General features: G+C 35.5%; 1 protein-coding gene across 2 annotated transcripts; it reads right to left on the reverse strand.

The window, feature by feature from the left end:
* Window positions 1–1,751: 1,751 nt before the first annotated feature.
* LOC143451533 (5'-AMP-activated protein kinase subunit gamma-1-like) lies at window positions 1,752–13,017 on the reverse strand. 2 transcript variants are annotated; one of them, XM_076952151.1, is made up of 12 exons: window positions 12,509–13,017; window positions 12,181–12,292; window positions 9,888–9,946; window positions 9,041–9,240; window positions 7,204–7,264; window positions 6,364–6,510; window positions 5,847–6,045; window positions 5,253–5,379; window positions 4,715–4,883; window positions 3,750–3,787; window positions 3,346–3,498; window positions 1,752–3,074 (listed from the first exon to the last, which is right to left on the reverse strand). In XM_076952151.1, exons 1-12 carry the CDS (start codon window positions 12,828–12,830, stop codon window positions 2,970–2,972), a joined length of 1,692 nt encoding a protein of 563 aa, XP_076808266.1. In that variant the 5' UTR covers window positions 12,831–13,017; the 3' UTR covers window positions 1,752–2,969. The 2 variants fall into 2 exon arrangements, with proteins under 2 accessions (XP_076808266.1, XP_076808267.1); XM_076952152.1 differs by lacking the exons at window positions 12,181–12,292; window positions 12,509–13,017 and adding an exon at window positions 11,088–11,250.
* Window positions 13,018–21,787: the final 8,770 nt, after the last annotated feature.

Raw genomic sequence — 21,787 nt, forward strand, 5'->3', positions numbered from 1 at the left:
CTGCCCCAGGTTTTCTTGTTACCTTTCTGCGAGATGAAATCAAAGAAAGCACACGTAGATGTACAATGTAGTGGAATTTAAGGGGGCCAGAATTAATTTTATTAAAGAAATAGCATAGTACCATACCATTCTTCTATAGACTATAATAAAGTTAAGACGGAAATCTACCAAAATATTGGCAAAAAAACGTCAAGGGACGAAAAGAAACCAATAGCATAACCCAGTGGTATGTTTTAGATTGTGCGGTGGGGTAAAATTTTTTTAATAGCCCTATTCGAAAATCCATGGTGTACACTTGTCTTATGCCGTTTATCTTTTACATATTTTCCACGTTGTCGCCAATAAGTAAACAAGAAAATGCAATGATCGAAAAGGAAAGATTAAAACACACAGGCACTTCACGCCTCAAAAACTGGTTTTCTAAGGGAGGCCGAGTCCCAATAACTCCTTAAATATTCTAGCAAGGATAGTTCATTTAATGAAGTATATGAAGAAAATCTTTTTCAGTGATAGAATTATTCAGGTTACTGTATTTTGAATTTAATTCGGTGACAATACACTTGTGTTAATTATGTAAAAACACGTTCTCGGATCTACACCACTTGCTACCAACCAGAATTTGTTTGTATAACAGAGCATTGATGCGAAAAATTATCCAACACTCACAACTTAGTCATATGACGATATTGTCGTGAATGACGTATTGGTCTTGTCGGAATTCTGCTTTCTGTGATCGCGTTTCCCATAAATTTTACGATGCTTTGGTCTCACCGAAAGCTGGTTGTGTGTTAGGAAGCGCATTGACACCAGTCAAGTTGGCGATTAGGTAAAAAGAATCAAAAAAATGAAAAACCAGAATGTTAGATTTCAGTCAGTGTATAAAAATTTTTAAAAACTCAATCAAACGAAGAATGCTTTGGCGAAAGATATAAATTTAGCGAAACATGCCCGCCTCGTTGTTCTGTTTATCCGTGTAATAACTATTCTACTTCTAAGCTGTCATTCCACAAAGAAACCAGTGTTTTGACCAAATACTTACTTTTCCTGCGATAGTAGGCTACAGTTAATTACTTCTTTTTTGGATAACAATTACAATACGATAATCAGTCTTGCAGCTGTTTCTTCATAGTTCAATTTAAGACAATATGCATAACATTATAATTATATCTGTTTTTACGTCGTAGCCTGATGCGCTTTAACCTTGTTCTGGCCGAAAGAAAAAAGCAATATCTAAATTAGAGTTTGTTGTCTATACGCCCTCTCTTGGTGCTGAATCAGAGCTTGTTAACAATCCACCAGTACGCTCTTATGATCCTGGAACAGTTGCGAAAAACCTACGTTAAGGTTGCTGGTGCCTATACCATACTGAAACGTTGTAGGCCTATAATCATATCCGCAGACGGCTGCACAGCTGACGACCAGACGAAACGTGCCTGTTTCTTAAATATGACAAACAACAATTAAAAACGTTTTATCAGTTGGCGTATCTCAACGTTGTCGGGTCGTAAAATCGCCACAAAGTTAGCTTAACAAGGTCAAAGTACAGGACGTTGTGTTTGCAAAAAGATTTAATAGATAATCTTAATTTGGCAGTAAAGCTGAACACAGTGGCACTTGCCTTAGGCTACAACAAAGGCCAGTATGACGAGGCCACTTGTTGAAATCTTTGCCAAGCCTGTACCTTCCATCATCAAATTGTTTAAGGCAGCTTGCTATTGGTGAAGTGCGGACATGGTTACTAAAGATTACTGGTACTTACTCAACAAACGGACTTTTATAGAATTATGTTTTGTATCGAACGTGCAAAAATCTACAAGATTTTCGGAAAGAATCAACTTGTAACATGTGATCGTCGTAAAGAGATGCGAGACAAGCACGTCACAATGGAAAGGCCACGCACTGGCAAAAATTCACGATACAAGAGATTTCGATCGAAAAAAGAACATTAAAATGCAACAACCGCATCAATAGAAAAACATTCTAAAGTTATGAGTATTAAGTAGGGCAATAAAATTGCAAATAACACTTCGCCTTAGATCCTAATGATCAAAACGGCACAAACCAAACACACTAACGGTAGCTTGCGACAGATTTTCTAAAATATTAAACACGCAAGGAAGCGCCACAGAGCTAATTGACTACGTAACTTTTAGGGTTGAAAGTTAGGGATGTATGAAGTTATTGTGAGCGATGTATTGAGTAAAATTACACAGGTCTGCATAAAAACATCAACCAAATGCAGATGTCATAAAACTTGCATTTATTTAGTCGTAATTTCCCATAAGATTATTTAAAACACGGAACAACCTAAAACAGACGGGACAAACACAAAATGACTGTAAATTAATTCTAAAAAAGATCTACTGTCGTTCACATACTACGTGTGCCAGCTAACATTGTGACCTCATTGACACTGACCTTGGAAAAGTTTTTGACAAACAGAACTAAAGGTGGCTATTTTCTTTAGTAATGTAAATTGCTGTTGCAAACAGGCGCTTGCAGATACATGATTAAAACGTAATAATTCTGGCCTGAGATGTCAATGATCGTCATCAATGACGTAACGTAAGCAAAGCAACGTAATCTTGATTCAGACCAAGAATTTAAAACAAAGTAACTTGCAAAGATGGTTCTAAAAGAAACAAAAAACTGAACAAAAATAACCGCACAAAACATGAAAAATTAACTTCGTTGGTCCAAAGGTCCATTTTTTAATGGTGGACGTAAGATATGATAATAGCTCAAGTCCACAGTCAGAAAAACCACTTTCAGCAAAACGGAATTTTTTAAGTCGGGAGATGGCGCTATCAAGCCAGAATTTAACCCAGGATTAAGTCTTCTGATCTATGGCTTTGCGCCTCTTCGGGCCCACAAGCGTGATCTAGACTAGACCGCAATATAGTCCTATACACACAAAGGTTATAGAAAAAATAAAAACAAAAAAGCGTCAAGTAGCCGGTGGCGGATTTTCAACCCTCTTCGTATGGCTTGATTACTAAATACTGAAGGATGTCAGAGAGAGATACGATTCCGATCACGTGATCAGCATCGTCCACAACCACAAGTCGATGAACCTGTAAGATACGACGAATATTTTAAGGCTGCAGGGAGAGAAAAATCTAAGCTTAAAGGAAAAATTTATTCTAAAAAATCGATGTTTGTTCATTGCCGTTTAAAGGGAGAAATACAACGTGTGCAATAGATTTAAATCTGTTACGAAAACAATTCTATATTTAGAGAGTCATCTAAAAAATGTAACTAAAGCTCATTTTATACAGAAAATTGCTTGAAATAATAACACATCTATCAAATGAGAGTAAGTCATATCACCAATGGTATTCTCACCTCTGCTTCCACAACACGCTTCACAATGGTACTCAAGGTCTCACGCAGATAGCACCTAAGTACACCACCGTCTGGGGACCGCAAGGGACGATGCGACAGCGCTTGTTTCACCGTTATGTCGAGGTTGTTGTAGGAACGCTGTACGGCAAGGTTCTGTGAACAAAATCCATAGAAATCATGTGATTTGTTGCATAATTCATCAACTTTCTGGGCCTGATGAATTATTCTAGGTATAAAAAAATAATCATTAAACTAATATTATACCGTTTCCAATCTATCGACTGAACGTATGAACGCGCACGCAATCTCTATGCACGTTGAATGTGTGCGCGTGTGTGTGTATACGCACACGCAAATTTAGCAGTCTTTAATCGGATTAAAATAGTATATGAAATCATACTTACAATAACATCGAACTTTGCGTATATGTCAACCACTTTGCCTGCGTAAAAAAACAAAAATTGAAACAAGATGTTGAACCAACAATTAACCAGCAATCTCAAAATAAGGGGAATAACAAAAATTAAACACCGGACACGAATTTGAAATACAAAAAATTTCGAAGAAGCACATTCAACAATAATATAACTTTAACTGGCTCATTCTGCGCGAACGGAATAACACAGGAAATTCCTCATTTTCGTTTCAAAGTTCGCATTGGATTTAAAATTTTCCATTTTTCATGTATTTCGTTTTAATCATAGTATATCTGACCATGTATTCTGAAAACGTCATAAACGCAAAAGATCGTCGGATGTGTCTAAATATTATGAACTTCGATGATTACAAATAATAATCTTGTTCTACACAACAACATTCGAAAAACAAACTTCGCAAATTAATAATAGGTTGATATAAAAATGCTGGCAACAAATGAACTAAAACAAGTCAGCAAGCGGGCCATACAAAATAAAAGCAATGGGCGTGTGTTTGTGACCTCTGTGCTTGACCCCATGTACCGTTCATACGCGCGGCAGCACAAATGTAAGTTAAGAAGATCATGAGCCTAAATGCGGTTGCTTCAACGCCGCTTATCGTATAAAATTGCGGTCAATATTAAACAATATTCCGCCCAGAGGCAAAGTAAAAAACGACGCAGCATGGAATATGTAGGTTACAAACAAAATAAGACCAGTTTAAAGCCTTGTAACAATGTTTACAAAACATGTCCGCCACGTACATTATCTGCGTTACCATAGCTACAACCATCATAAAAACTTATTTCCAAAATTTCACTGAGCAGTATTTACAAGGAAAAATACGAGACAAATCGTAACTAGTAAAACTCGGCATAGAACTACGCTACGTCAAGCGCAAAACTTAATTAAATCTTAACTGTAACTATTGTTTTTAACCCGATCTAACTTACCAGTAGTTGAATTAACCACAGGTAACGCCGAGACTCGTTTTTGCACGAAAAGTCTGAGAGCTCTAATAATTGGCGTTTCTTCAGTGACAGTGCATATGTTGCTGTATGTACCGATGCGGAGTTCATTTAATGTTTTCTCCATGAACATGGGCTTCGGTAGATCGTTGATCTGGAAATATTTGATAGAAATGCTTTTGGTCTTGTAAAACTTTGTTTGACAAACTTAATACTTCAAATTCGCAAAGGAATCGCTAAACATAAAGATACTAAGACCATCGAAAGCTTGTTTACACAGCGAACAGAAACTCAACGGTTGATGCTTGATTTGGCAAAATACCAGACAATGAAATAACTGGACAAACTACAGTAGTGTAAGAAGGAATTGGTGGAAATCCAAACAAACTTAAAAAGCAATTTATCTGGTCATGCTAGAGGTGTACTTTGCCTAACGGGCGCATCGGCCCACCGGTTACCCGTATCAGTTTAAAATAACTTTGCGGTAGGAACAACTGTACGCTACATCAGCAAAAAAGCTTACGAAGAGATACAGAAACTTGAGTAATCTCTTGTGCGTGAGGATATAGAGGGGATTCCCCGTTGTCACTTCCATCACCGGCAGTCGATGGATTTTGTTTCCAATGAGTCGCTTCAAGCCGTCATACAAGCTGCAATTGACATATTTGGAAGCTTAGTTATATTAAATCAGACTTATTGCTTATAATCAGATGTAATCAACGCTCTGCTTGAAGGATTTGAAAAAAATACTTTAGTCCTGTCCCATTCATCCCCTAGGCCTAATCACATTCTAAAACATACGCAAGTGGGAAAAGAAGCAATCGTCAACTGTAATAATTCAAACACATATACGCATTTAAAGTAATATGAAAACCATTTTTGTCCTCAAAATTTTGTCAAAGAACTGCACAGCAAAAAAAACGACTGTTGTAAAAAAAGTGACTCATTACGAGTGAAATACCTGAGTGATAATTAAACAGAATAAACGACCTATGCAGTATTAAGCACAAAATTATCACAATACCAGACATAAAGCAAGAGATTTAATAAACAAATGGAAACTGCATACATACAAATAGCGACCCATGAATGATTGACATAACCTTAAGAAACCTACCATGCTTCTGGTTCAATCGAGACAATTTTAGTGCTGTTCAATCCATTTCTCCAAGTTGCAATGAGGTGTTCTTCAAGCTCATGCATTTTAACGGTAGGTGACTTGTAGTAAGTGTTAAGGATGTTTATGAAATCGGTAATCGTCAACATCCCCACAAATTGCTGGCGTTCCGAATCCCACAACGGTGCAGCACGTAAGCCTACATTGCAATAAAATTCAATACGATTTTGTCAAAATGGTTCCAATTGACATAGCAATGAACAACAAAAAAGCTCAATAACCAGTAATAATACTTGACTCGTTGTCATTATATCTGTTGTTTAAAAAAAAGTTTAAATTTTGAGAAAAAACAAAAATATGACTATCCCATTTTGAAAAACAGAACTCATAAATTTAAACTACATTTAAGCACATAACGAATTGTACATACAACTTCTGTAAGAAAGCCAACTTACTACTACAGTTAATGTGCTGGAATGACAATATTACATGATTCAGATAGCAAAATCAAACTTACCATTCGCTACAAGAGCATAGAAGGCCTTCTTCACTGGTAACTTTGTGTCAAACACTACGAGTTTTGAGCTGGTAGGAATAAGATCATAGCATTTGTGCTCTTTCATGAATAACGCATAGACACAGCTGTCAGTGGTGTCACCCATATCTAGTGTAAATCATAATTTTATTACACAATCACGCACACTTGTTTCACATTTAATACCATGCTATCAAAAACCTAGCATACACCACCCTAAATATTTCACTGTGTATACATCTGGCTTAACCAGACAGATATAAGCTGTTTCCTGCTACTTGAAAGCGTCTTAAGTGTGAAATAGTCATTAGGCCCTTCTGTGTAAGATCATTACTACGTGACCATCTGTCAATGAGAATTCAATGCCGTTTAACACACCTTTTTTAAGCCACAAGAACGCATATCCCAGGCTACTTAGCCTAAGTTTTAAGAACTTGGTGAATAATCGGTTTAAGGAGAGATTACTGGTAGGTTGTCATTAAATTCACCACTATTAGGTCTTCTGGTTTAAATAGATGGCACCAGTGTAAACTGTGCTTGTTCTTTTGCCAGCAAAAGTAAAGCTTTTGATGGAAATGTTAATCGCTAAAAACGTTGAAATTGAAATCGACATTGAAAAAAACACAATTGTAAACATTGTTGAACGTTTTTAATAGATATTGTATAGCTTTTACAAAACTAGAAAGAATGCATATGAAAAATATATATTGTTACTGAGTTCTCCTAAAAGTAAAATCAAACTAACCAGACCAGGACCAGTAACTTAGAATTTATACAAAGCATAACATGAAAACTTTAAGATAAAAGTTGTAAAAAGTTTACCTGAACCATCCAGGCTTAACCTGTCAATCATTTCCCCAGCAAAGTCCAAGTCACTTCCCATCTAAAATAAAGTCACTGACTCTTAAGCTGCTAATTTAAATTCACATTTTACCTCAACCGTCTGTAACAATAGTGAAGCTACCAGTGCAGCAAGTTCAATGCTGAAAGCTACAACTGATCAATACATACAGTTTCAATACAACTGCGTACTTGTGTTTAAGCACAATTGCCAGAACAATTGCAGCATTTAATTAGTGGTAAATCAATCAATACTCATATATATTGAGGAGCGGCTTTTGTGAGTTGCAATGTTAAGTTTTCCTGTTTAAATTATCCAGTTGATGATTGCATGCTTTCAAGGTTGTTAAGGATATTAATAAATAACATTATTGCATTGGTCAATGACGTTTTTTGTTTGGGAATCTATGATAGGCTGGGTCACTAACTGCATGTCATGATTAACAATAAGTGTCAAAAGTACTTTACGACGCATTCTTTCAAGAAATAACTAAATCTGTTGATTTAAGGCAGACACCAACCAACTAAGCAAAACAAGAAAAAAGGCAAAATGTTAAAGCAAATTAAATTCATCTGAAATGAAATAAAACATTTGTTCTTTCACTAGTAGTGGTTATTTAACTGAATTCATACAATTAAATACAATAAAAACATTAGAGCAACCTTATCATCTCACGTGTGTTAATATCACTACAATTATTTAAGCAGTGCAATTTAAAAGAAACGCCTTTCTCATAACTTAGTTGTAAAGATGCTTAAGCTAGCTACGTGATAAATACCAGGTAGTACAAGTTCAGGAAGCTATTGTCAGTGCTTTTAGATAAAGGATGGAGGGTGGGAAAATTGAAAAAGGTTGAAAGTATTACGTTACCGACATTGTACGTTAACATAAAAATAAACAAAGAGAGACACTAGTTTGAGGAATGTGGAGTTGGATTGCATGTTTGAGCCTGACCACTCGATTTGCTAATTGTGATAACTGCAGTAATAATCATGCAGTCGCGCTTAATATTATAACTACTCTTTGTAAGGCAAAAACTGGCAAAAATAATAAACTTTTACTCTCATGCTATCATTTTGTAGTCAGTGGGGTAATCACTGAACAGCTGTAACTGCAGGGTAATAAATGGATACAGGGCCCCATCCAAAGCACAGTGGTTTGTAAATTGCAATCCTTGATGTTTGGTATGGACATAGCAGCATTGCATCTTACACCATTTTTTTGATTTCTATTTTGTTCAAACCCTAAACCTTCATTGAAAACATCTACGAGATAAAACTTAATTATAATATAATCGAACAGAAATCCAGTATGCTCAATCAGTGGTTTTCAACCTTTTCTACACCGGAGAACCGATAAAGACTTTAAAAAAATGTTCATGGCCCAGCAAAAACATTACGTGGACCGGCGGTTGGGAATCACTGTGCTACATCAGTCAATCGTGTCCACTCCAACAACATCCGATATTAACTCATTTGATGGGGTATAAGTTGAACGCAAACAAATCATAATATCCGCCTGTGAGCTTAATGTACATATTTTATTCTAATGTTCACTGTATGTGGTAGAGGCTACTCTATTACATGCAACACTGACACTGATAGTACCACTTAGCATAAAATATTAATGCAATGTTTTTCAGCTTTCTTTAACTATATATTATCCCCACTGATTTCATATCTTAATTAAACAATAACATTGCAGAAATTTAAACTAAAAAACCCTACTAAGTTTTGGTTATTTGAGTATGACTGAGTTATAAGCACAAGTACTCCAGCATAAATGAGTATGACTCAAGAATACAGAAAAAATGCTCACGTTAATCTGTTGAGTCAGATCAAGCATTTCGCAGGAGCGACCAAGTGGGGGTAGAAGGGGGTTGATTTCGTGACGAGCGGCGGTGCAATCTGGCATTGAGCCAAGACCACTAGGCAAAATTTTTTTGGATATTACCGGGGAAGTTTGGCTTCGCGTTAATGAGTTTGAAGTCATGTCTGATGTGCTTCGTTTTAATGTTCCTGGTTAGTTAAAATCAGTTGATTAGTGGCGGAACATAAAATCAAAGGCACCAAATAATGATTAACAACAATAACTAGAAATCAAACATTACATATAGTATTTCGAAGCAAAGAGAAGGTGTTAGGAGTTAAAACAAATAACCAAATCCATAGCAATAAAAACAAACATGCAAACGCTTTCTGTGGGCACCCGTATAAATTATACGAAAGAAATGAGAAACAGCGCTAAATGAAATAAAGTCAAGGCGCAATTGATTTAACCTTAGAAAAATTATATGAATTTTTTCTTTTATTGGGGCTGCTTTGTATTTACTTCGACGATGATAATAATATGTTATTCAAAAAAAAAAAACATCTGTTTCTGTCAGTGCTATTAACCATTATCAATGTACCAACAAACAAACCATATACACTAATATATATATACATTTTATCCTGGTTATTCTCATTTTATAGATTGTACATTGATAACAGTGGTAGCATCGACCCAAAACGTCTGCATAATAAATATGTTTTTTATTGCTGTGGCTCTTGTGTCTATCTACTGTATAACAAACATTTGTACAGATATCTTCCACCTAATGTCAAAGTTTAATAAATATTTAAAGCAATCAAAAATGTTTAATGATTTTGAGTAAAATTTTTACCTTTCTGGAAATCTTCTTCACAAAATGAATTAACTTCCGACTGTGAATTCAACCTTTTTCTGTAATAAAAAAGCATTTTGAAGTAAAAATTTCTACCATTCATTTCAACAATAAAATAAAAAAAATAAGACACCACAATGAGCCTATTAATAGTAGAAAGTTTATCATTTGAGCAAAATGCAATATGTATAAATCTACATCACGTTGTGGCCTGCAAATCTTGTCCAATCAATGGTTATTTAAGAAACAACAAATCAATGTAAAATGATCTGTATGATATAGTGTCAATTGGTGATTTGATGCTGTCATGCTATTTGGCAAGAGCAAGATTGATGAGTTTGCAAAAACAGAATTGAAAAAATGTCAAAAACCCAATAACATTTATTGACAGAAGCAGAGTCGTGGTTGTAAAAAGTTTAAAATTTTCAACAAAGCCTTGGGTATCACTAGCCGAACATTACTAACACACTAATTTAAACTCTACCGTTTGCTTACAAAGTTGTTGTTCTGGTAAAAAGTAAATTTCTATTACATATATTCCTACTTTCGCTGTGTGCTAATTCTTTAACTTTGTAGTCAACAGAAACCAAACAAAACAAGTTGCATATATATATATATATATAGGTGAGAAAATCGACAAAATATATCAGTTCACCTTATTAAGCAAAGAAACTTCCAGCTCCAAAGTATTAAGATAAAAAGTAAATACCAAGCACGATTATCATGGAACCAACCACACACACATTATAAGGTGATATCATGATTTGATAAGGATTTTTGTTGGACTATAAATCACTTTTTAGTGTTGCTTGGAAGCAATAACGAGTTTGAGCACTTGACAATTAGTATTGCCAGTGTAGCGTATTTACCGGTAGTAATTAATAAAACTTTTCTAAATTCTATTTATCTGAGTAATTTACTTATTTCATAATAACGATTTAATATAAATGCATAAACCCAAAAAATTTAGTAATCTAGTATTTTGAAAATGTAATAAAATTTCATGTAGTGGAACATGAAAATATTTATTGACAATGTAAACAACTTACTGAGTATAAACTTATCAGTAAAATCATCATTAAGAAAACCCACTTTTTTCTTTGAATATACAAAGCAAAAATATAAAATTAAAACCTCATACAACTTTAAATCTTTTCATAAACAATCGTATAATCATAATAGTTGACCTGAAAACAATACCTTTGCAAAGAAAGCCAGCGTGCACATTTCCGCATGTTTTTGAAGAAAATTAATTTCAGGTCTCAAACACTGTAAGAAATACTGTTTGCCAAAATGCTTAAAACTGCAAATATGTGTTAGCGCGTTAAAAAAAAATTGAAAACCTCATAGCTTAATTCTATGTGATGGCCACTCTAGCATGTATAGCTCAAAATGAATAATCAGAAGATGAAGCAGCTGATTTCTTATTTATTTCCTTGTTTAAATTAATAATGGCCCAACTAGCTTCCCTATCAATATCGCTATCATGCATTGCACATAACTTTGCTCCTAGGCATGTTTGTTCATGTTCGCTTAACATAATTTTGATGAAGACAAGAATGTGATAATTTAACCTGAACTATCAATTATTATGTAGACTGCTGATTTCTTGTCTAAGATCCATCTAAGGTATATGCTAATACACAATCTATACAATAACACAGCAACGTTTTTGCCAATGCAAGGCAAACAACACAAAATGTAGCATTAGCATTAATCCAGGACTAAATTAACACAGAGCACATGTATATACACAAATGTGGATTTTTCCCTTGAGAATAGCAGTCTGTTTGCAACTTCCCATCGTATCAATTAGGCAATTCAATTAGTTGCTTACAACATCTCAACACTCAAGTTATTTAAAGCAACTAATTTAATTTGCTGGATAACTGCAGGGTGTATATTATACACCGGATATAGGAAGTATGTGCAAAGTATTGACGCATTTTTGTGAAGTGACATATCAAACTTTAAGGTGGTCTATTTTTGTCCGCAAGTAAACTGAACCATATTACTGTACAGTGTACGCATTACAATGCAGTGAAAAGATAACTTTCAGGCTTAAATTTGAGATGAAAAATTTTAAAAGGGGCATAAACTGAATCTATTCCTATGCCCTATGTTACAAAAAAATTGAAAGAAAAATTAACAGGATGAGGTGTAAACATTTGAAGAAAATGAAAATTTTAGCTGCGTATAAAAATACGTTTATACTAGGCCTATGAGTATATATAACAAAGAAACTTATATATTGCAAAACAGGCTAGTATAGTATTATTAACAACTGCCTGACCCTCTTCTTGAATCTCTCTTCAACGATGATCGTCGCAAGCTCTCTCGATAATGTGAAAAAATCGAAGATTCTCTCTGAAGAACTGGCCGCTTTGGAGGACCTTCAGTGAACACTGGAAAAAAGAGTTTTGTGTTCACAAACAGTGTTAGTAGCATGTTGGCCGTTAACTTATTGTAAAATTCCAAGACAGGAATTCTGAAATAATATTAAGTGTTGATGTGCAGTTCAAGCATTTGATTTGTAAACAAATTCTCTAATGAGTCAATTCATAAAGTCTATGAAATTAAACAAATTTAGACAAAACTACATTTGCGTTACAAAATTTTACCTTCATCGCTATCAGAAGAAGAACTAAGTTCACTTATAAAACTTGCACTAAAGCTATCATTCGATCGTGGCCATGTATTTGGCCAAGGTAGTTTAGTTTTACTTAAATTGGTCAAGTTTGAATTTGAGCAAAATCCAAAAGTGCATTGTTCACATATACATGGACATGTACTACGAAAATCCTGATAGTAATCATCCCTGCCTTGCATTGAAGGCTGAAAACTTGAACTCGATTGGGGTGAGCATTCAGAATTTCTTTCGTAAAAACGGTCTTTTAATCCTTTCATGCTACAACAACTGCTGAACAATTTGCCAAATACCATGGTAGCTTCAATACACAAACCAGTGGATGACTTTAAACTTGCAATTGCATAACTCTATCAATGACATAACCCAGACCTTACTGTGTAGATACTTGACAAACGTCAGTTTTCTAAGATAAAGGCAGAAACAGAATGCAAGAAATAAACAAGGGTAACTGACATTACGTTATGAATTATCATATTAATATTTGAGCATTGAGTGTGTTGCCAAGATACAACAAGGAAGCAAGCTCACTGTCCTACAGATGGTATTTACATACTTTATAATGTAAGCATGCATTAAATATTAAATCAATGATAGAGAAGTGTGGCAAGGACAAATGATGTACCTTCTATACTGTATGTCCCTAAAAAAAACTTACATAATACCTATATACCGCTACCGTCTGGTAGTGTTTCATATAATAGGGCTTTTATGGGTATGTACTGTATAACACAATCAGATGGCTTAAAAGCTATATCAGGTCTTAGACAGAAACTACAGACATAAATTACATAACAAAGGTATACACTCTATAGAACTATTATGATATTTATATCATATATAAGATATTTTTTGGGTGGAGATTATATGCCGGTAACTTTTTCTTTGGTTTCTAAAGTTTGAGCAGGATTTTATAGTTAAACGTTCCTTAAAAGGTTTCTTAAGTTTTACAAAACATAAATTTGTTTCAAACCAAAGTTTACTAAGTTAAGATCGAAGTAGCCTATTCATTTTCAAGTATGAAAACAATGCACCCAGACTTTGTTGGGAAGTTCAGAACAAAACCTTACGTTTTCATACATGTTGCATTTAAACCAGAACAGCAAACAACCAATTGCACGTTTAACTAGAAAGAGAAGTTTCTGTATTTCGAGTTGGCCCAATACTGGAATTTTTAATAGGCCTACCTAGATAGTAGTGTTCACAGCTTTTTATATAAAAATAAACATAGCTTAGTAGTTAAATTACATAAGGTCAGTCAAATTTTAGTTGCCAATAGACCTATGACTCACTGAAAAATCTTTCCAACACATGTAAAATACCCTGGAATTAAGAGGGCGTATGCAAAACTCTTATCCAGAGCGCATTAAAAAGCTGTTTGTCCATTCTATCAGCTTTCCAGCATGCAGTTACAGACATATAGCTTAAGCCATATGCTTACAAGCTACATATATACATATATGTAAAGATATATAAACACGTACAAATAGCATAAAAATCTATAACTACCATCTATGCAGTGGTGGGCAAACTTGTTCAGAGTCACTTGCAGAAAACTACAAACGCCAGCGAGCCGTAAAATCAGCAGTGTTTGTCAATTTGGTTATTATGATATAACATAATATACAATTAGTAGTCATTTTGGGATATTACTATTCAGCTAGAAGAGCCACAAAAAACTTGTCGACGAGCCACAGTTTGCCCACCTTTTATTTATAGGATGTTACTCACCAACAAATTGTTGCTGTTGTTGTAGTTGTAAACAGGATTGTTCACTTAAAAATTCCGAAAATTTCCTCAAGTGAAGTTTAGGATAGAAGCATTTTTCTTAACTTTTGTATGGTATTATTTAAAAAAATCCTGAAAAGCATTGTTAGAATTGTAAAACCTTTACCTTTCCTACCACCTACAACAGTTATTTGGTATGAAAACATCATCAACACAGAACAACATATAATGATAGTCTAGCTATCACTTAGTTATAAAAACTGTCACATCACTAAGTTATTGCATATATTATACATTTTACTTCCTTTTCCTGTGCAAGCAAAGGAAACTAGTCAGTAAGCAAACTAACGTTTACTGTCCTTTAACCAGGAATATATCAGCAAGCTATAATAAATATAACAGGTGAAGCACAGGTTTTTTTAACATTACAACAAAATAAACCTTATTCGATAACATGGTTGGGTTGATAAAAGCCACCATAACAGCATTAACTAAAGATTTTATCTTTTATATTAAAAGATATTGTAATTATCATTATAAAAGATGTCTATCTTTTTGCAGGTATGTATACCTACGTTCCATTCATTAAAAAAATAATGACATTGTATTTTGGTATATTATATCGGCCAACTGGCTTATATGTTCACCCCTTGCACCAGCCATTACTTCCAGAACTTGCACAATATGACAAGGCTCATTTCTACCCTTAACACAATGACCAGGTTCCCATGATTTTTTACATGGAAAATTAGTTTTAACAAAGTCAAAGCCAGCATGTGTTCGACGAACGTCACACCACGGACAATCAGTTTCTAACATGAGTTTTTCGCTGGGAATCGATTTCATGGCTTCGATATTGTCTTTGGTTTTTAACGAGCAGCCGTTTATCCCAATAAAAAGATCCAATGACAACAAAGCTTTTGCCTCATCTGGTGTTCCTGTGAAAGAGTGCACCACGCCTCCTTTTATTGAACCTCTATATTTCTCCATGATGGAAAAAAAGTCGTCGTGGCAACTGCGGCTATGCAAAAACATTGGGAGTTGCGTTGCAGTGGCAAGCTGGAATTGTTTCTTGAAATACTTCAACTGTGTTTCTTTTTCACAGAAATGGAGTCTATCATAATCCAATCCACATTCACCGATCGCTACAACTTTGCTTTCATTCTTGGCCAAGTTGAGCAACTTTTCTAAATACTCATCAGGATTTTGATCGAACTCGTTACATCTTGTTGGGTGGCATCCTACAGTGCAGTATAAAGACTCGTGCTGCTTTGCAAGGTCAATTGCTTTTTTTGACTCTTCTAAACTTCCTCCAGTGACTATCATCCTCTCCATCCCAACCCCAGATGCTCGTTGCAGAATATCGTTGAAGTCGTCATCGTGCTTCTTCTTTCCTCGATAAACTCCACGAAAAACAGGGTCTGTCAGGTTAGCACCAATATCGATAAATTTCATCATGTTTAAGAATTTATTCACCTTTATCATACATTTATTCCAAAGTTACAAGAGCAAGGAAAATTCAACTCAAAATAACCTACAATAGGCAAGAGGTAAGCACTATCAGATCATACACCCACTGAGAATGAATATGTCTCCAAGCTTCAAAATTGTTGGCTGTCATATCGTAACAGTTTAGCAGAGTTTCATTTTCATATGTTTCAGTAAAATACTGAGAAACATAATCTAATATATATATATACCTGACTGCGCAAAACAAATTTTTGGAATGAAGAAAGCAACCTGACAGGTGCCATCACTAATCTAAGTAGTGCAGAAATATTACATGCGAATCAATGCTAATACTAACTTGTAAGTAGCGAAGATTTATGTAAAATTTTATTTTTACCTTTGTAATGATTGATTTTGCATGCAGCAAGTGACCAATTTATTTAGCACAAGTTGGCATCTCGAACAAAACATATTTACTACAGGACAAAAAAACAACAAAATTTTTCTAAAAATTTAATTGTTCCACAGGACAACCATATCAGTGATTGGAATGCCATATTTGTGCAGCAGCAGTCTAGAATACAAAGTATACAAGCACAATGTCAAGTGGCTGTGCACTTATACCATAGATCCTTTATGAGTAACGACCTACCCAGATTTCTTTATAATATATTTTTATATACTCAGAAAGAGGAAGGTACATGTGTACTGATGAATTATGTTTTTGCAAACGTCACATTGACATCATGTTTATGTAATGATCGTTGATGAATGATGATGATTAATGATCACTGGCCTATAATGATGTTTTAATTTTATTATTAAACCCACCAAAGCAGCACTACAACTTTACTTAAAATCCACTTTTTTAATACATTGCTGTTTCCATGCTTTCTATGTTGCCTACAGTTTTTCTACAGCAACACTGATAGGCTAACACTACGTGTAAAACATACATGTACATATGTGCAGTAATGTAGTCTCAGATGTATATACAAATACAAAAATACGCAGGGTGCTATTGTAATAGTATGAATGTAATGTAATGTAACATAAGTTAATAATATAACTCAAATAAACAATATACAGTTGCTTGCAGAGTAAATAAGTGTGTGTTTTTATTTCCTAAATAAATGAAATATTTTGAGGCAGTTGTTCACAAAATATAAGATGATACCGTTGAGGTACAATAGATACCTACGCAGAAAAACTCAATTTAACATTTTCAGGTCACTACTGGAAAGTTTGCTTCCAGTGCGTCAGATAAATGGGCCAAAAAAACTAATGCCAAGCAATACTTTTGATACAGAATATCGGGCTAAATGGCAATTCTGAGTCAGAAAATTGATGCAGAAATCCGGCGCATCATACAAACTTTCCAATAGAATTTCAGGATTTACTGACCATTTCCAAAGTTAGCTTAAACTCAGCATAATTCCTACTTAACATTACCATCTCATTTCTCTGAGAGACAGCAACAATCGTCAGGTCTGGTACCGAACTGTGAACTCCACAAACAAGTGTTGCACCCAACTGGAAAATAAGGCTGTTTTTGACGAGAAATTGTGAGTGCAAAGACGCAACTTTTGGTGTGATGGTGCGTGCACCGTAGACTTACTTTCGTATTTATTACAAATTGGCACTCAAACAACCAGCTTTTCTTTGTTTATTTCATTAAATCATTTTATCTTTCATTCAAGCCGTCAAGTCGAAGTGCAAAAGTATAAGAGGCCCAGAAATGCTACAATCATCTCCGTACACAATACTAACGATATCCTATACCAATTTTCTTAAAACTTTGAATAATAGCCTGTTGACTGGCTTTTAGTCATACGCCTATATCATGAGTTCATGACTCTTGAATTAAGTCTGGTGTGACCTACATAAAAGCAGACCGGTTCCCAAACAACCGTGCGGGTTTGCCACTTTCACATAACCAAAAGCTTAAAATAGTTTTAAAGTAATGCCGAGTGGTGGAAATGACATCATTACTAGCCTATTTAAGCTACTTTTTAATTTGCTTCTCTAGGCTAGTACCTTGGCGTGGAAAACTATTTATTTTTAGGTCTAATCTATGCTTTTATTCACTAAAAATTGGCGCTACCTACTTGCTTTTTATTCTTGTGACAAGCGGCCAAATGCCTGGAAAAAAGAACAAATGAAAAAGATTAGCACAGACCCTTTCTCAGTTACTTGGTGGCAAGATTTTCTCAATCGCTCATACGTAACAATGGAAATTATTGAGCCACTTTGATTCTTTTTTAAATTGCAAACGTTTTAGGCTTGGAATTGTAGCGATTTCGCTCAGGTAAATAGCATTTTAATAGCATATGGATTCCTTTAAACAATAAAGAAAAATCATTGAAAGTATGTTAATTAGTTCTTATATTACAGCGGTTTAAAACAGGTGCCTCCAAAATATACAGGTTTGCTTGGATCACTTGGACCGCTTGGATCGCTTGGACTGCTTAGACCAGGGGTTCCCAACCGCGGCTCTTAGAGCCGCATGCGGCTCCAAGCTAGCCTTCGTGCGGCTCTCAATGAGCCCTGAAAATCCCACAAAAAAATAAAAAATCTATTTATAATAATTAGGGCGATTGATTTTTGACTTGTCAAAAAAATTCAAAAATTGGTCTAAATTTATAGCGTTAGGTCAAAATTGTTTACAAATTTTTCATTTTACATCATACAGTTACACCTTAATGTAGCCTACTTTATACTGTTGTGAATGGCCCATTGTCTACTTATAGTGAAGCATAAACGGCCTCCTGAATCCTAAACCACAATTGCGCCTCGCTTTGGCAAGGTTGTTAAAGATCGAAGCCAATGCGAAGTTGGACATTAAATTGATTTATGTTATTCTTCTTGTTAGTGTTGCTATTCGTTGGTACATGCTTTAAAATTTTCGTTATAATTTCTTGAGTGTTTTCATGCGGCTCCATACGTACTCTGAAGTTTGAAATTCGGCCCTGACACCGAAAAAGGTTGGGAACCACTGGCTTAGACTGTTTGGACTGTAAATTTGATTTGAAAGGTTTTGAAACTGTACATTTAGTTAGGTGATTGTACAGTATTCCAAACATATTTTTTAAAATTTGTGAAAAAAAAAAAATATTAAACCGAGACCTTGCCAAAAACATTCCGTTGCCAAACATTGGGTGAAGGGGGGAGGCGAAGGTGCCTCTTGCTCCCATGGCTACACTTCTGCTTGTGGTCCAACACTCGAAGTTTATTTTTTCTCAAAAAGCAACTAGTTATTCATTGCGTCTTTGCTGAGCTACGCTGAACGTTTCAACGAAATGTATTGTGGTATTAAATGAGCTTTCACCATAACATGTCCGTATAGTAACTCTGAGTCAAAACATCAATAAGCTATTGCTGCAACAAGTCGCATGCTACACGTAACGTGACTGCGAATCGAACAAGTTTAGTGGTAGGATTCAAGCAGCTGTAAAATAAGAACTAGGCAAGATACTTTCAAAATCTTTTTTATCTCGTAAAGGAATTCATATGCTACTCAAAAGAGCAGAATCTTTATAATACAATGCCTAAAACGCTTGTAATTTAAAAAAGGAATCTAAGTGTGTCCACAATTTCCATTGTTTAGTAGGCCTATAGGCGGCCGTAATCCGAAAAGGGTCTATTAGGGTGTGTAAAGTTAAATTGACCAGCTGTGTGCGACTTAGTTGGCCAATCTGTGCAATTTACATCGAACTTCCATAAATACCGCTAGATGTAAGAGAACTAAGGAAACTAGGAAGACTTAAGATGACGGATGCCATCCAGGTTGTACACCGGTCTGGTCATACCAGAACGATCGTACGCTGAATGTTAGCGCGGGTGCTTGGGGGACAATAACATAAAGCGGCGTCAAAGAAAAATTTACAAGCATGTAGGCTACAAGGCAGAATTTTTATAAGCTGGAGAAAACTCGAAAGCGGCGAGATAAGCGCTTCAAGATTACTTGGTACTTTTCGCTAAACTAAATGAGCCTAGTTTCAAAGAAACAACTTTTGTTTAATCTGATTTGCTTTGTTGTTATTATCAAAAAAGTATATATAGCCTAATATAGGCTTATGTTCAGCTCAATGGTTGTGGTTCTGTGTTTAAAGTAAACATATCCGAAAATTTGCACGATCGAATTAGTTGCCAACAATAGCCAACAGAACAATCAGCACAATGCAATGGTGCCATGCGTTTTGCTCGATCTCTAGCAGGTTACGATCAGACCGATATACGACCAGTCGACCAGGCTAGCATCCGACATCTTAAGTCCTCGTAGTGCTCTTGGTTCTCTTAGTCTTCTAGAGGTATTGACAACCGGTAAGCTCTTCTTTCAAAACTCTGATATTTAAAAAAATTTAGATTCGTTTTATTTCAGCGCGGCAGTCTGCCTAGCGGAGGTTGACTTATGTAGGTTCCCATTGGCTGAGTGAAGAGTGGCAGCAGTGAAATTTTCACTTTACTTTTTAAAGTATAATTTTTTACAAATAAATAAATGTAATCGGTTAAATAACCAATTGGTGCTATTAACATTGCTCTAAACTTTGCAACTGGGTTGCAGGCTAATTAGCGTTTTAATTTGCTCTCTTGCGACACCGCCAGAAAAAAACTTTCATGAAAATGGGAAATGACGCCCGACTTTCCACAGCGAGACGTAGGCCTATAGAGGCAATCTTACAAGAATATGTATATAGGTATTCTTACAACTGGAAAACCGTGGGCACCTATCATTCATTCATTTTACTTTCTCCATAATGGTGAGGGACGGAATATTGTACACAGACACAAGGCCTCGAGAGCAAAACGTGCACCATAGTAAATAAGTAAGACAAATTTAAGGGTCACCACGGCCAACAAACCCGAATTCATACAAATAATACACATAGACACTTTTTAAACATATTAATTTCGAGACAAAATGAAGCTGAGAAGTAATGAAAAGTTTCTGGTTTGTACCATAAGTTATAGTGCATGACTTCTGTCGCACTAGTTACCTGCCATTTGTTAAATGCAGTGGTATGAATGAAACACAACAAAAAAAGTTTATCTGAAGAGCATATGTATTTCGATGACTCGCCTTCGTTACATCGGGGTCGCGAATCGGTGAGCGTGATAAAAAGTCGCTCATACAACATCAGAAGCGCACTACAGTTATGTTGGAAATATTACAAGAAATAGATTCTGCAAAATAACACAACTCTAGCCGATACCATAGTCATAATGAGATCCGTTCAACAGCAAACTTTCGGATTGCGCTAATGCCTAATTGTCTATTACATTTGAGTCGGCTTGGTTGCAAAGTGTTTCAAGCGTCGGCTTCACAATAGTCCAGCTTGCGTTCTGCGTTAACATCCAGTCGGGCTACCGTAGCAATGCCATCGGGCAAGGCACTAACGACACTTGCTCCCGTCCAATAGGTCTGGTGGATATAGTTCTAAATATGGGCAATACAGTATAAAAAATCTAAAAAAATACAACAAATATAAATATGCGTAGGCTATCCATCGAAACTTGCACAAAGGCTAGCTCGGTAACCGACTTTCCAGCGATGAGCAATCATCGCTGGTTTAAGTCTTCCAAAAACTCTCCTCAGTCCGAAGATAAAGATTATCATACCATATCAGCTGTATGCTCATTGTCAACAGAAAACCAAGCAATTAGAGCGCAAAAATCAAAATATAATGTTTGAACACTGGGTTATCTGACAGACTAAATTTTAGATGGCAATCTATGTAACTGCTTTGTGCGATTGGACTGTTTCTGCCGAGTGTCTGCAAAAAACTTGAAACAGCAAAGGACTTTGCTCTTTCCTCACAGGTGAAACGTGTTGGAGGGATGTCTCAACCACGAACGCCTATGTAGTCCTACTCCCATGCTGGATTGAAGCAATCTATCTTCTTACTTGGGATCGATTAGTAGCTTAGCGGTGTTGTCGGCAAATTTATACGTCAAAAGTAAAACGAGATGCAAGAGGACTTTAATTTAGAAGAAGAAGACAATAAAGTCATGACGAAATGACAAGCATTGCACCCATGCACCAAAATCAATTCCTATTGTCGATCTACCAAGAGAA

The sequence above is a fragment of the Clavelina lepadiformis genome, chromosome 4 (assembly GCF_947623445.1).
Source record: "Clavelina lepadiformis chromosome 4, kaClaLepa1.1, whole genome shotgun sequence".
Taxonomy (NCBI): domain Eukaryota; kingdom Metazoa; phylum Chordata; class Ascidiacea; order Aplousobranchia; family Clavelinidae; genus Clavelina; species Clavelina lepadiformis.

Excerpts from the sequence above, each read along its gene's own strand:
- LOC143451533 (XM_076952151.1), bottom strand. The coding sequence starts at position 12,830 with ATGGTATTTGGCAAATTGTTCAGCAGTTGTTGTAGCATGAAAGGATTA. Across the intron at positions 7,265-9,040 it reads ATCTGACTCAACAGATTAAC|ATGGGAAGTGACTTGGACTT; the intron begins GTGAGCATTTTT and ends ACTTTATTTTAG. Across the intron at positions 3,499-3,749 it reads ACGCAAAGTTCGATGTTATT|AACCTTGCCGTACAGCGTTC; the intron begins GTAAGTATGATT and ends TTTTGTTCACAG.